Source organism: Salmo salar, chromosome ssa14, assembly GCF_905237065.1.
Source record: "Salmo salar chromosome ssa14, Ssal_v3.1, whole genome shotgun sequence".
In the NCBI taxonomy this organism is placed as follows: domain Eukaryota; kingdom Metazoa; phylum Chordata; class Actinopteri; order Salmoniformes; family Salmonidae; genus Salmo; species Salmo salar.
Window position 1 is genome coordinate 60272031 of NC_059455.1, and position 15326 is coordinate 60287356.

The 15326-nt window shown below is 42.3% G+C and overlaps 1 protein-coding gene across 1 annotated transcript in view; it reads left to right on the forward strand.

Annotated features, from left to right (window-relative positions):
- Positions 1-11549, forward strand: part of LOC106570051 (mediator of RNA polymerase II transcription subunit 30) — a 48487-nt gene extending 36938 nt beyond the window's left edge. The window contains exon 5 of the mRNA XM_014141987.2: positions 8963-11549. Within this exon, the coding sequence (XP_013997462.1) occupies positions 8963-9058 (96 nt within the window). The 3' untranslated portion in view covers positions 9059-11549. The remainder of the gene's footprint in view (positions 1-8962) is intronic.
- The last annotated feature ends 3777 nt before the right edge of the window (positions 11550-15326 follow it).

The following is a 15326-nucleotide window of genomic DNA, read 5'->3' on the forward strand; positions in this document are numbered from 1 at the left end:
GCAACACTTTGATATCTTAAAAAAAAGCTGCGTTAGAAAGGATTACCAACAAATACTGACCTGCTCATAGACAGAAGCGGGCAACATGGCAGACCAATCGGAACTCATCTCTTGGCATGGCAGCCAGTCCTTTATCTCAGCCTATCATGGTTAGCAGGAAGGTTCCTGTCTTTTTTCATGGCTAAACCAACTAGTAATTAAAAAAAAATATTCGTATTTATAGATGGCATGAAAGTTCACATGTTCCAGAAGGCATTTCTGGAAAGATGCACTATTGTAAAGTGGTTGTTCCACTGGATATTATAAGGTGAATGCACCAATTTGTAAGTCGCTCTGGATAAGAGCGTCTGCTAAATGACTTAAATGTAAACGAATGCATTTTGATTTAAAAAAAAGTTTACATTCAAATGGCTCTCCAGTGACGTGTGACATGCGCCTAGTTTCCTGAAACGAGTCACATTTTATTAGATAGCAATGAAATGATAATAGCCTATTTCCTTTAGATACTGTCTTGGCCTAATTCCAAAACTTAAACTTATACAGCAAATATTGTCATCATAAAAGGTGAATGATGTGCATTTTATAATGCTCGTTCATGCGTGCACAGTTTTGCGACAGGTCTGATTTTATAATGGGAATCATGCGTATATATGGCACACGCAGATATTTAGTGTGAAATATACGCAACGATTAGGAATGAGGCCCCTGGACATTTTAATAATAAGGGAGGGGGGTGGTTTTAACACAGACCTATGCAGGAAGCCGACGGACCAGAATTCCCTGTTACCCGGAGATAACTTCCACCCTACTCCCCTGAAAAAGAGCCTCCCTATCAGCCAATACAGTCGCATATGCAGCGTCTGTAGTACACAGAGTGACTATGACAAACAAGCGCACTGTCTGGATGAGCGCTTTTGACTGCGGGGTTACCCAGAGGAATGACACACGGGACTGTTACAAAAATGTGACCCGGGATGACATCCTCACTCACAAACCACCCCGCTCCTCTGACCAACGAGTCCAATGCTTCCTTCAATACTCCCCACTTGGCAAACAGTTCAACCATATCATTCAAAAAAACACTGTCACATCTTGAGCACTGACCCACAACTGGAAAATATATTTAAAGAACCCCCGCAGGTAGTCTTTAGACACCTCCAACTTCAGTCAAAGGGTGGTGAGGTCTGATCTTCTACCGGTGCCACTTAGCACCTACCTAGACAATGTGTCGGGACGGTAATTACAGATGTGGCCGATGTACCCAGTGTAACTTTACGAACAAATGCACAACGTTCAATCACCCCATCGCGGGCAGGGCCATTAAGATTAAGGGTCTCACTATGTGTTCTCCAACAAATGTGGTATACCTGATCAAGTGTATTTGTGGTCTATGCTATGTAGGAAAAACTAACTGAGCTCTGAAAACAAGGATAGCAGAGGATAGCAGAACACAGTAATATCAGGACTCTTGATCAGAGAAGCCCTGTGGCTGCTCATTTCATGGAGGCTCGTCACGACATCATCTCTCTGAGATACATTGGTGTCGAACATGTTACCTCTCTGGGATAGGGGGCGGTATTTTCACGTCCGGATGAAAAGCGTGCCGAAATTAAACTGCCTGCTACTCAGACCCAGAAGCTAGGATATGCATATTATTAGTAGATTTGGATAGAAAACACTGAATAATGTCTGTGTATAACAGAACTGATTTGGCAGGCAAACCCCGAGCATAATCCATCCAGGGAATTTTTTGTTGTTGTGGTCAATCTGTTTTCCATTGGTTTTCTATGGCAAGCCCGTTTTAATAGAAATATGCTTGCAGTTCCTATAGCTTCCACTAGATGTCTTTAGAAATTGGTTGATGTTTTTCTTTTGAGATATGAAGAAGTAGCCATTTCCTTTCTGGGTGTATAGCCAAGTGGACTGTTTTGTTTGGGGCGCGTGACCTGAAGCTCGCTCCACTTTCATTTTATCCGCTATTGAATGCAGTTTATCCCGTCTAAAATTTTATTGATTATTTATGTTTTAAAATACCTAAAGTTGGATTAGGAAAGTTGTTTGGACAAAGTTTACAGGTAACTTATTAGATATTTTGTAGTCATGTTGGGCGAGTTGGAACCGGTGTTTTTCTGAATCAAATGCGCCAAATAAATTGACATTTGAGATATAACGACGGAATTAATCGAACAAAAGGACCATTTGTGATGTTTATGGGACATATTGGAGTGCCAACAGAAGATGCTCTTCAAAGGTAAGGCATGAATTATATCGTTATTTCTGAGTTTTGTGTCGCGCCTGGTGGGTTGAAATATGATTGTCATGTGTTTGTTTGATGGAGTGCTGTCCTCAGATAATCGCATGGTATGCTTTCGCCGTAAAGTCTTTTTGAAATCTGACATGGTGGCTGGATTAACAAGAAGTAAAATATTTCTAATATTTTTATTTTGAATTTCGCGCTCTGTAATTTCACCGGATGTTGTCAAATCGATCCCGCTAACGGGATTTGATCCATAAGAAGTTAAGGCTCCTAGGAGGGGTGCAGATACAAAAAATCTATTTCTGACAAGAGAATTGTACTCATTAATCCTTTGTCCACTATGTCTCTTAAAGGTCTGGACCAAGAGTTTGATATCAGACCATTTCTTACATTAATATGTTACGTAGATTTTTCTTGCCACCCAGGTCTCCACAGACCGGCAGTCATGACAACACAAAAATTCCATGTGACCATTGAGTCACGGTAATCTCCTTTTATATACTCTGGACATGCTTTGGTAGTACCCAACTTGCTAACCACCATCAGGTCCTAATGGCCTGTTACTCAGGGCTCTATTGTCTCTCTAACCACTCTGGCATCAATGTAAATGCTATCGAAAATCACATCAAACAATTGTAATTCAAACAGTAGACCTATCATACTTTTAAAACTCACCTCACTGTGATGATCAGTTTGGAGAAAGAAGTTCAACAGCAGGTTGAAACCGTGTAAAACATGTTTGTTTGTGGATGTTGTTTCAAAGCCTAACAACAAAATGGACAGCACTTTCTAAGGTGATGATTAATTCAAAACACCCATATGCATATTAGAACTTATGCATAGGCTTATGAGGCCAAACCCAAGAGAAAATCTCATATATATATATATATATATATATCCTACTACTGCATATTATGCATGGCAAAAAAAAACATAACTCATTTAAGCTGTCTTTGGTATATAATTGGTCTAGCCTATACACCAAAATTAAACATTTGAGTAATCGCCTTTGAGTGTGGACTGTATTATTTTGCATACTGGATGGACTGATTACCTTATGCTACACTCAAATCCATGAGTCTGGTAGAGAATGTATAGCACTAGTCGATGCTGTCGGTTCATTGATTGTGCAGGGCGGATTACAGTTAGTGAATTTGTATTTTATTTTGAATAGCCTAGTATTTTTTTTAAAATATTTTCAGAATTAATTGAGTGACACTTTACCTTCAGCTATACAGAATCTCACCACCATCCATCCCCCCTTTTCTGTCCATTATTATTTCCTTGAGCGCGCAGAAAGGCTCTCAACAGTTTAGTGAAATATGATTCGTTGCGAAAGCATGTCACTATTGATATTCCCGAACAGCTTTCACTTGGTTTCCCAAATGAAGCACCGGGTAGCTGCAGGAACAAGGTTTGAGAGCCCATGGCATACAGAGTTTGGGCAGAATATCACCTGTAGGGCAGTGAGAGCATACTCCTCGAACAGTGGTTGATGCGGGGAGGGAAATAAGTGTTCTTTATATTTATTTCTCAGCTGCTCCTGTTAAACACAGCTCCACTATAAAACCGAAGTAGCCAATAAAACAGACTGGCGGGGAAAGCGCACGGCCTCCATTCTCTATTTGAGTGCATACAGATGACATTTCCCCCCCTGCCCCTGTGATAATGGCCATTCTAAATCAAAACTAATTTGACATATTAGTAAAGATTTAATTGAGAATAGTCTGATGGGTGATCACTTGATGAGAGAACAGCTGTGGAGCCTGAGACAAGCAACTGAGCGTTTCTTTTTTGCCACTTATTCAAATCATCAATAGCCCATCGTCAAATCACGCAGCCCATATATGATTTGATTTCTAACACATTCTAAGGTGTGTATCATTCACAACTAAAGTTGCCAAATAACTCAACATCTAGCATATAGGACCTGTTTCAAAACCACTTTTACACTCCAACATAGCCACTTCATATGTGCACTCACTCTGTGAAAAAATATAAAGTTCAATCATATTCTTACTTTAAAATCAGATCAAATAAATAATGGCACGGGACAAGCCGACAGTTTATGGTAGGTGCAACATAAGACCAAAAAATGACAAGGGTTTGAGTGAGAGGACTAAATGATGTCTCCATGTGACCACACACCTCTCCAAAGTGTGCACAGTTCTTAAGTAGGCTGCCGTCAACTCCAAAGCCCACTTAGTATCAGAAGGCTGCTGGCTTACCACCTCAGTTCAGTTCTTACTGCTTACTGAGGAGGGACCTGCCTAACTCGCTACACAATAAACCTCTACAAAAGTCTATGGTGGCACTAGATAGTCCGCACAGCATAAAGATGAACCTGTGAAAAAGTGTCATGAGTTCCCACTCACATATTTTCATGACCAACACCTTTCTTGACAATGGCACGCCAACCCAATGACATGCCCAACAGTACACCAACAACGACTGAAGATTGTAGCTATGTTTGGTGGAAATGTGAGATAGCGTTTGAACGGGTCTTTGACAAGCTCAGAACTGACTCATCCTCGGCTACCAATGAAAGCACCGATAGATTATGGAGGAGGGTGCTCTCGCAGCAATATGAGAACACTCTCTTCTCCTTTTCTTTCCTCTCCTCTCTTCTGTCCTCTCCAACTGCCTAATCCCCTCACCTCACTCACAGACACTTACACTTGTAATTCCCAGCCAGATCCACCGGTGTTAGAGCAGCGATTTTGAATCGCCAGCGACAGGGCGGATTAGCCAAGCGAAATCCAGATTGAAGGCATGTTTTTTTTTAGCATGGCTCGCTATTCTTGACTTTGGTCGGCAACTTTAAAGCCATTGGTCAGTTATCGTCGAAATCCGCTCAATTATAAAGCTGCCGGGTTCTGAAAGGGTGGCGGTCATATTTTTTATTGTAGAAGAAACATAAAAAGGAGGAATCTCTCATCTATTGGTATGATATAACAAGATTAGTTTTGTCTAATAATTCAAAACCCTGAATGTCTCTAAATGGGACAAAATCCAACAATCAATGAACACAGAAATGTCAATTATGTAAGATAAGACTGTTTGTACTTTCGGGACTATACCAGACTGTTTGAAAGTAATCGAAATTACAGTGTTAGTGTGGCTGAGATGTTGCCTCCAAAATTTGCTCTTACTCAGCCGAGAGAGAAATCTTTGGCGTATTTGAATGAACCAGAATTTTTATAAGACGTTTTGATCAAATGTCTTACGTCTCTCACCCCATTATTGAGCACGGCTCCTTTGATATCATTTCCAGATGAGGGTTGAAGAGAATCAGATGAAGGGAACGGAGCGAGAGAGAGGAGCCCCAACGCTTCGACCTCAACGTTCACTCAGTCCACACAGCGTTCTATATGATCAACCATCACCGCTCCGATAGTTCTCGCACTTCTTCCAATTGTTCTCCTTTAAAGGTGTGACTAATGACGTAGTCATTCCGTTTCAAATCTAACCGTCCCTCAGATATGCATAACCCCTTTGTCTGTTTGCTTTTTTTAACACACTGATTCGACTTGAGAGAGACCCTTTCAAGTCAGACTAAGAAAGGAGAAGATCACGGAAGCTGTCAAGATAAAAGTTCTGGGTATTAATGAGTAATGGGTATCATCTTGAAATCGCTCTTCTCTCACTCAGCAGATTTGGAAGGACAAAGATAAAGTACATATGAGAGGAGATATGCTGACATGAGCATTCCAACATCTGCCCGGGCTGAAACCGCCTCTCTGTCCTCTGCCCAGGTGTGCCATGAAAGCAGGATCTTCTCGGCAGTTGGCTGTCACTCGTCACGTTCACCTCACAGCCCTGGAAACACTTTCATCCCCCCCATCTCATCTTCCCCCATACCGCAGCTGGCTGTCATGGGAAAGAGGAAACAACTATAACAGTAACCTGCGTGCACGTACACACTGTAGTGTACTGTATCAAGCTGTGTCTGTGGAAGGCCTCTACAGACGGCAGCTGAAAACGCAATTGTGTGTTTACTTTCATGATTTGTTGACCAGCCACCCTGCTGCGCCCTACACAATGTCAAAAGGAATGAATGTGGATGAAAACGGTCTTGAGTGGCAGGCAAGGAAATGAGAGCGCATCCCCAGGATCCCTGAAGTGAGGGAGGGAGTTGGACCCTGCGGTGGAAGGCAGGCTAGGCTATCAGAGGAGCGGAAGGCAAGGCTGTTCTCTCTCGGATTTGACCAACCAGTCAGAACTGTCAGAGCCATCACTTTCCATCAGCAGTGGGATCGTTCATAGACCTGCAGCTCTGAAATGAGTGTTAGAAACATATTCCACTGTCTTCTGTTTTTCTCCCAACGGAAGGGAAGGTTGGAGTAACAGTTAATTCAGTCATCTGTTTTTTAAAGGATTTCTGACTAGTTTGTTGGTATTTATCATCACACTAACAATCCATATATATACAGTTTAGAGGGAGCGCTGCATGTTTAGAACGCTTATGTATGACTCAACAGTATATCAGAGCCTTACAGCTTGCTGTGTGAGTCTCATGACAGAACTGAAATTCCAAAGATTTACTGATAAATCTCTCAACTCAGAGGATAAAGAACATCTTTATTTAGAGTCGCTGGTGGGGTTAATGAGGTACATCCCGTACAGTACACACTCCTCCCTCCCAGTGACTCATAGTGAAAGGCTGGTGGCAAAAGAGAGAGAACCCCCTCGAGACACACTGGAACTGTTCCAAATGTTCCACGCCGGAATATCTTCAAGGACAATCAGATAAATAGTTTATATTAAGACGGGCTGTGTGAAATCGATTGCTGAAGGTGTTATCTACGCTGGTAATTAGTCACAGCTAAAGGAGCATTAGAGAGAGAGAGCGCAAAATGGATTTCATCTTAATATACAGTGCCGTGAAAAAGTATTGCCCTCTTTCTGATTTTTGATATTGAATGTTATCAGATCTTCAACCAAAACCTAATATTAAATAAAGAGAACTTGAATTTATAAATAACTAAAAGTTATTTTATTTAACAAAGTGTGAAAAAGTAAGTAATTGCCCACTTGCACTCAACTGGTTGTGCCACCTTTTAGCTGCAATGACTGCCACTAAATGCTTCCTGTAGTTGTAAATCAGTCTCCCACATCGCTGTGGAGGAACTTTGGCCCACTCTTTGCATGCAGAACTGCTTTACCTCAGCGACATTTGTGGGTTTTGAATCATGAACTGCTCGTTTCAAGTCTTGCCACAACATCTCAATTGGGATTAGGTCTGGACTTTGACTAGGCCATTCCAAAACTTATAAAGTGTTGCTTTTTAACCAATTTCACATAGATTTGATTGTGTATTTTGGATCATTGCCTTGCTGCATGACCCAACTGCGCTTCAGTTTCAGCTCACAGACGGATTCCCTGACACAGAGCAGAATTTATTGTTCCTTCTACTAAGGCAAGTCGTCCAGTTCCTGTGGCAGCAAAGCATCCTCAAACCATCACACAACCAACACCATTCTTGACGGTTGGAATGAGATTCTTACTGTGGAATGCAGTGTTTTGGTTTTTCACCAGGCATAAATGGGACCCATGTTGTCCAAAAAGTTATACGTTTGACTCATCTGTCCATAGAACATGCTTCCAAGAGTCTTGATGATCATCCAGGTTAATTCTGTATCAGAGAATTTTACAGGAGAATGTCAGACCCATCCGTCTGTGAGCTGAAGCGCAGTTGGGTCATGCAGAAAGACAATGATCCAAAACATACAATCAAGTCGAAATGGTTAAAAAGCAATACATTTTAAGTTTTGGAATGGCCTAGTCAAAGTCCAGGCCTAATCCCAATTGAGATGTTGTGGCAAGACTTGAAACGAGCAGTTCCTGCTTCAAAACCCACAAATGTCGCTGAGCTAAAGCAGTTCTGCATGCAAGACTGGGCCAAAATTCCTCCACAGTGACGTGAGAGACTGATCAACAACTACAGGAAGCATTTGGTTAGAGTCATTGCAGCTAAAAGGTGGCACAACCAGTTAGAGTGTAACGGGGCAATTACTTTTTCACACAGCGGAATTGGGTGTTGCATAACTTAAAATACAAAAATATGCAAAAATCATAAAAGGGCAATACTTTTTCACAGCACTGTATTGTCACTGAACTGCAGATACAGTGGCTCTGAGTGTCTGTCTCTCCCCATGCTATCTTCTGATAGCTAGTCAGACCACTATGGCTAGCTAGACTTTTCCAACGCTGGTGCTAGGGCCTGACTTAAGTCCTATAAGGACACTGTTGACAGGTGTGCTTTTGGAGCAGCTTAGGCTCTGCCATTATTTGTTTGTGCCTAAACCTCAGCAATATGGCACTTGAGTAAACCGCAGCTGTTGACGAAGATTGGACTTGTGTATTCAAAGGTAATCTGCAGGCAAACTGTCTGTGAGTGATTGACTTTGCCCTGTTGGGTTGTGTACTATACCTGTGAGTTAGGGCCAGATGTGTTAGTTTAGAGATTAAACTACTGCAGGGATTGATCATGTCAGCCAATCAGCTCTCCTAGTTGAAAAACAAAAAGAAAATCCTCCCATGAAAAACGACCGTATGTTCTTTCAGTTGAGGCTCTTGAACCTAATGCCCCTTCCAAAGCTTTTCAAAGGCATCTTATCAACCAACCAGCACTGTGTAAATACTTGTGTGGCTACGGCTTGTTTGATCGGCTCTGACAATGTGATTTCATGTGCTTTATTACAGAAGCTCAAACAGAAGAACCAACAGCTGAAGCAGATAATGGACCAGCTCCGAAACCTCATCTGGGAGATAAACTCCATGCTGGCTGTTAGGAGTTGAACTGCAAAAACGGCGACACAGAGTGTGGGACACACAGGCGCAGGCGTGCATACACACACACACACACACCACCGACTGGAAGATATGGTTATTAACTGGATATGTGACAGCGTCCCTCTAAGGCAGCACTTTAGAAATGCAGGCTTTCACAATATACCACTCTCAGTCCCACAAGACGAGTTGGGAGAGAAGAAGAGGGGGAAGAAAGCAAAGAAGAATGAAGAGAAGACATGCAATGGGGAAATGCTGATACACACACCGGCAAATTTATTAGGCACACCCATTTAGTACTGGGGTCAGACCCCCACTCCCCCTTGCCTCCAAAACAGCCCGAATTCTTTGAGCATTGTACAAGGTGTCGGAAATGTTCCACAGGGATTTTGGTCCATGCTGAAGCGATGGCATCATGCAGTTGCTGCAGATTGGATGGTGGTACATTCAGTAGGCACACAATCACCAACACTGGATAACTGAGGAGTGGAAAAACATTGCCTGGAACATGACAGCGAGTTCAGTTTACTTGAGTGGCCTGCGCAGTCCCATACTTCATCCTAAAGATGCTCTATAGGATTGAGGTCTATTTTTTCTCTATTTTTTTTTACCTTTATTTAACTAGGCAAGTCAGTTATTTATTTTGTATTTTTCACCCCTTTTTTCTCCCCAATTTCGTGGTATCCAATTGGTATTAGTTAGTCTTGTCTCATCGCTGCAACTCCCGTACGGACTCGGGAGAGGCAAAGGTCGAGAGCCATGCGTCCTCCAAAACACAACCCAACCAAGCCGCACTGCTTCTTGACACAATGCCCATCCAACCCGGAAGCCAGCCGCACCAATGTGTTGGAGGAAACACCGTACACCTGGCGACCTGGTCAGTGTGCACTGCGCCTGGCCCGCCACAGGAGTCGCTAGTGCGTGATGAGACAAGGATGTCCCTACTGGCCAAACCCTCCCCTAACCCGGACGACGCTGGGCCAATTGTGCGCCGCCCCATGGGCCTCCAGGTCGCAGCCGGCTGCGACAGAGCCTGGACTCGAACCCAGATCAGCCTTAGATCACTGCGCCACTCGGGAGGCCACAAATTCTTATTTTCAATGATGGCCTAGGAACAGTGGGTTAACTGCCTTGTTCAGGGGCAGAACAACAGATTTTTACCTTGTCAGCGCCGGGATTCTATCTTGCAACCTTTCGGTTACTAGTCCAGCGCTTTAACCACTAGGCTACCTAACGCCCCAGGGGACTGCGCAGACCATTCAAGTAAACTGAACTTGCGGTCATGTTCCAGGCAATGTTTTCCCACTCCTCAGTTGTCCAGTGTTGGTGACCGTGTGCCCACTGGAGCAGCTTCTTTTTGTTTTTAGTTGATAGGAGTGGAACCCGGTGTGGTCATCTGCTGCAATAGCCCCATCCATGACAAGGACCAACGAGTTGTACGTCCTGAGATGCTGTTCTGCACACCACTGTTGTACTGCGCTGTTATTTGTTTGTTTGTGGCCCACTTGTTAACTTGCATGAGCTTTGCCATTTTCCTTCGACCTCTCTCATCAACGAGCTGTTTTCGCCCACAGGACTGTCGCTGACTGGATGTTTTTTGTTTGTCGCACCGTTCTCGGTAAACACTAGACACTGTCGAGCGTGAAAATCCCAGGAGAGCGGACGTTTCTGAGACACTGGATCCGGCGTGCCTGGCACCAACGATCATACCACGCTCAAAGTCGATTAGGTTACTCATTTTGCCTGTTCTAACATTCAATCGCACAGTAACCGAATGCCTCGATGCCTGTCTGCCTGCTTTATACAGCAAGCCACGTGACTCACTCTCTGTAGGAGCGATCCATGTGTGTGAACGGGATGTTGTACCTAATACACTGGCCGGTGAGTGTAGTTATCGCCTACAATATGATTATTAAGAGGACTTTCAGAGTTGTTTTGAAAGACTATAGTCATGGCTTTCAGTAGAATTCAAATCAACTGTTGATTTATTGTAGGTACTAGGTTTAAATGCAGGATAATATGTAGACATTCGTACAACGTTTTATATATTTAATCTCTATCCTAAAATATGACAAATACTCAATTTACCCATTTAAAGGGGTTTTGAAGTTCGATTTCCCTCAAGATGTTTTTTTTTTACATTCCTTAACCATTTTAGATAAAAGGACATACAGGGCAACATTTGTGTGGCGCAGGAGAGCACAGACATGTAAAAAAAATACTAGGGCACATTGTTGAAAATAAGTTTCAAATTAAATCACTGCCAGAATGAGGTTTGCATAATTTTTTCCCCAGCACAGATCTGGGATCTTTTGCACCATGAAAATGATAGTGTGGTAAAACGAAGAGGGAGTTTTGTGTATTGTATTTTTGTTGTTTTGTGTGGTTGGATGCTTGATGTAAGTGTCAATGCAGTATCTACTGGACTTTTTATGATCATCACACTCTCGTTAACTTTAGTATTCTATGCCGCTATAAATCCTGCTGCGATTTAGGCCAACACTGTTTCTTTCTGTTCTATTTTTAAATCTGTGTTCTCACTGCTCACGAGGACAGCCAGATCAAGTGGGGAAGTCTCTTTGTGGTCTTTTTGGATTGTCCCCAGGCTTTAAAAGTTTTTTACATTTTTATTACAGGCAGAAACGGCCCAGCCAATAAGCGACATAAACAACTTATTAGGGCCCCGCAGCCACTGGGGCCCCCTGACACTTTGATTAAATCCTGGTGTTATTATACTGATGATTTGTCAGGACAGATGGTTTCTTTACATACAGTGCATTCGGAAAGTATTGAGACCCCTTCACTTTTTCCACATATTGTTACGTTACAACCTTATTCTAAAATTGTGTGTTTTTCCCTTCAATCTACACACAAATACCCAATAATGACAAAGCAAAAATAGGTTTTTAGAAATGTTTGCAATACTACAAAGAAAAAACTATCATATTTACATAAACATTCAGACCCTTTACTCAGTACTTTGTTGAAGCACCTTTGGCAGCGATTACAGCCTCGAGTCTTCTTGGGTGTGATGCTACAGGCTGGCACACCTGTATTTGGGGAGTTTCTCCCATTCTTCTCTGCAGATCCTCTCAAGCTCTGTCAGGTTGGATGGGGAGCGTCACTGCACAGCTATTTTCAGGTCAGATATGTTGGATCGGGTTCAAGTTCGGGCTCTGGCTGGGCCACTCAAGGACATTCAGACTTGTCCCGAAGCCACTCCTGTGTTGTCTTGGCTGGGTGCTTAGGGTCGTTGTCCTGGAAGGTGAACATTCGCCCCAGTCTGAGGTCCTGAGCGCTCTGGAGCAGGTTTTCATCAAGGATCTCTGTACTTTGCTCCGTTCATCTTTCCCTCGATCCTGACTAGTCTCCCAGTCCCTGCCGCTGAAAAACATCCCCACGGCATGATGCTGCCGCCACCAAGCTTCACCGTATGGATGGTATTGGCCAAGTGATGAGTGTTGCCTGGTTTCCTCCAGACATGACGCTTGGCATTCAGGCCAAAGAGTTCAATCTTGGTTTCATCAGACCAGAGAATCTTGTTTGTCATAGTCTGAAAGTCCTTTAGGTGCCTTCAAACTTCTGCCATTTAAGAATGGAGGCCACTGTTCTTGGGGACCTTCAATTCTAAATACATTTTTGGTACCCTTACGCAGGTCTGTGCCTCAACAAAATCTTGTCTTGGAGCTCTACGGGCAATTCCTTCAACCTCATGGCTTGGATTTTGCTGACAACTGTGGGACTTTCCAAATCATGTCCAATCAATTGAATTTACCGCAGGTGGACTCCAATCACGTTGTAGAAACATCTCAAGGATGATCCATGGAAACAGGATGCACCTGAGCTCAATTTTGAGTGTTTTTGTTTTGTCATTATGGGTATTGTGTGTAGATTGAGGAAAATGTTTTATTTAATCAATTTTAGAATAAGGCTGTAACATAAAATGTGGAAAAAGTCAAGGGGTCTGAATACAGTGTAGGTGATGGTTTCTATGGTTGTGGATGGAGTAGGCCTACAGCTCCATCTAGTTGTTGCGTCGGAGACAAGTTTTTGACAACTGTATCATTTTAGCTAAGCCTAACCCTTTTCCTAACCGTAACCTCAGGTTGGATTCAATCTGTATCGTGGAAGATCTGCGTTACAATGTAAAGGTAATTTCCAATTAGGTCGACATATGCAGCGTTTACCGTGAATGCACTCCCTGCGAACGCTATAATACGGATCCCCCGCAATACAGATTAAATCCAACCCCTCATTCTCCTAACCTGCTACGTAAACAAACCATCAGTCTCAACAAATCATCAGTATTACATCGGCCTCAATCATGTTCTGAGCGAAGCTCCTTGAGCAGAACTAATGTGATTGGTTGGATGAAAGTAGGTGGTTTACAGGTGAGTCACAAAAATAAAAAATAAAGTAGGTTGGAGGCCATTACATGCGTGTTGCGACCCGCTAGGTTGCCAGTTCAAATCAAGATTACGACTTTTGTTTTCCAACCTTACCGAACATTCTTAACTAATTACATTTCAACATTTGACTGAATAGCTTTAAATATGTGAAAACACCAGAGCATTAAATAACTACCAGTCAGGAATGTGGGGTAGGTAGCCTGTTACTCCAAGTAGTCTTCTTACAATCACTTGGCATGGCAAAATATGTAGAATTGCAGGAACTTTGCTTTTAAACTTTTCTATCAAACCCATGGCATAAGCCATGGTTATATCTAGAATTGCAGGAAATTTGCTTTTAAACTTAAAACCCATGGCAAAACCATACATTTTTCTCTCCGCTGCCAAAAGGGGGGTCCTAAAACGTTTTTCCAGAAAGGTTTTTTTTTGCATACGGCTAGGGCCGGCACTGGGCGGAAAGATGGAACTGTGGCTGACAGTAGAGAAACAGAAAGAGAGGCCGCAGGCCTCATATTAATATCAATATTAGCTTCAGATAAGATTACGATAAATAATTAAGAAGATGGTTGGGGTCGTATCCAAGTTGTGTTATGAGGTTATTGTCCTCAGGCAAATGTTAGAGGACATAGTATGCAACTCCATCCCAAATTTCACACTGTTCCCTATATAGTGCACTACTTTTGACCAGAGCGCATGGGTCTCCGGTCAAAAGCAGTGCATTATGTAGGGGATATGGTGTCATTTGGGAAGCAGAAATAGGGAGCAAAGTAAAGACGCTCCTTCCACAGAATAAAAATCAATCGCTGGATAGTGGATCATGATTTATCTTCACAAACCAGGTTTCCAGCCAAACTTTTTATGCTAGTAAAAAAGGGTAACTAGCCCCCTGGGGTAACCCCCCTGTAATTCTCATTAAGACCACAAGATGTCAACAAATTATTTTCCTGGTTGTCACTGCTCTTGCTCAACAAAAAATGTCCTCTGTGTCATCACAACTTTGAGATATTTCAAAACGATTTTGTGGTAAATTTGTAATTTTTTTGCCATTTTGAAAAAGTTGTAGATATATGAAGTTAAATCTATCTATATATATATATTTTTTTTAGATACACAAGTAGGAAAGCCTTAAGCTAAATAATCCACTTGTTTAGAGAGAAATGTTGGTAATTTTTTAGTAAAGAGGGTAGCTGGCCCCTGGGGGCTAGTTTCCCCTTTATGGTTATGAAGGTGTTTCTACCTGTCATTTAGACAATGACTATCCCAGTTAGCACTAGTTTATGCTAACTTGCTAGCTAGCAACTTCACTATCAGTAAATGCTAGTCAGCATAAGGTGCTAGCTCGCAACCTTACTACCAGATCGTCTGAGGTAAAATACATGAAAAAGATAACGTAACTTATTTGCAGTTATAAATGTTTCCACTAGTGACTGATAGTGTTAGTTACTTTATATCCTTTTATGTCACATAGCTTGCTACATTTTTAAGAGAGAGCTTTTCAATTGGCATCTCTCCCCCTTTTTTCAGTCACAGGTGGGGACTGGATTAGGTGTGAGCAGTGCAGGAGGTGGGCTACTGAGTTGTGCTCCAATTTTACTGGCGATAGCTTTATTTGTGACCCATGTACAAATTAGAATTGTGCAATAGTATCAGTGTTAAACTGAATTGAGTAAAGTTAGTTATTAAATGTTATATTCCAATGTTAGTTATAGTCCATTCCAAATGTCGACAAAATACACTAGGCAAGGTGGGATCTTTTTGTGTCGGTAAAATAAATTATGCTAGAAATGTCAGTGGAAATGCTTTTGTGCACAAATATTGATATAATAACCCATCATGTCGAAGTAACTTGGAGGCACGCGATGACATGT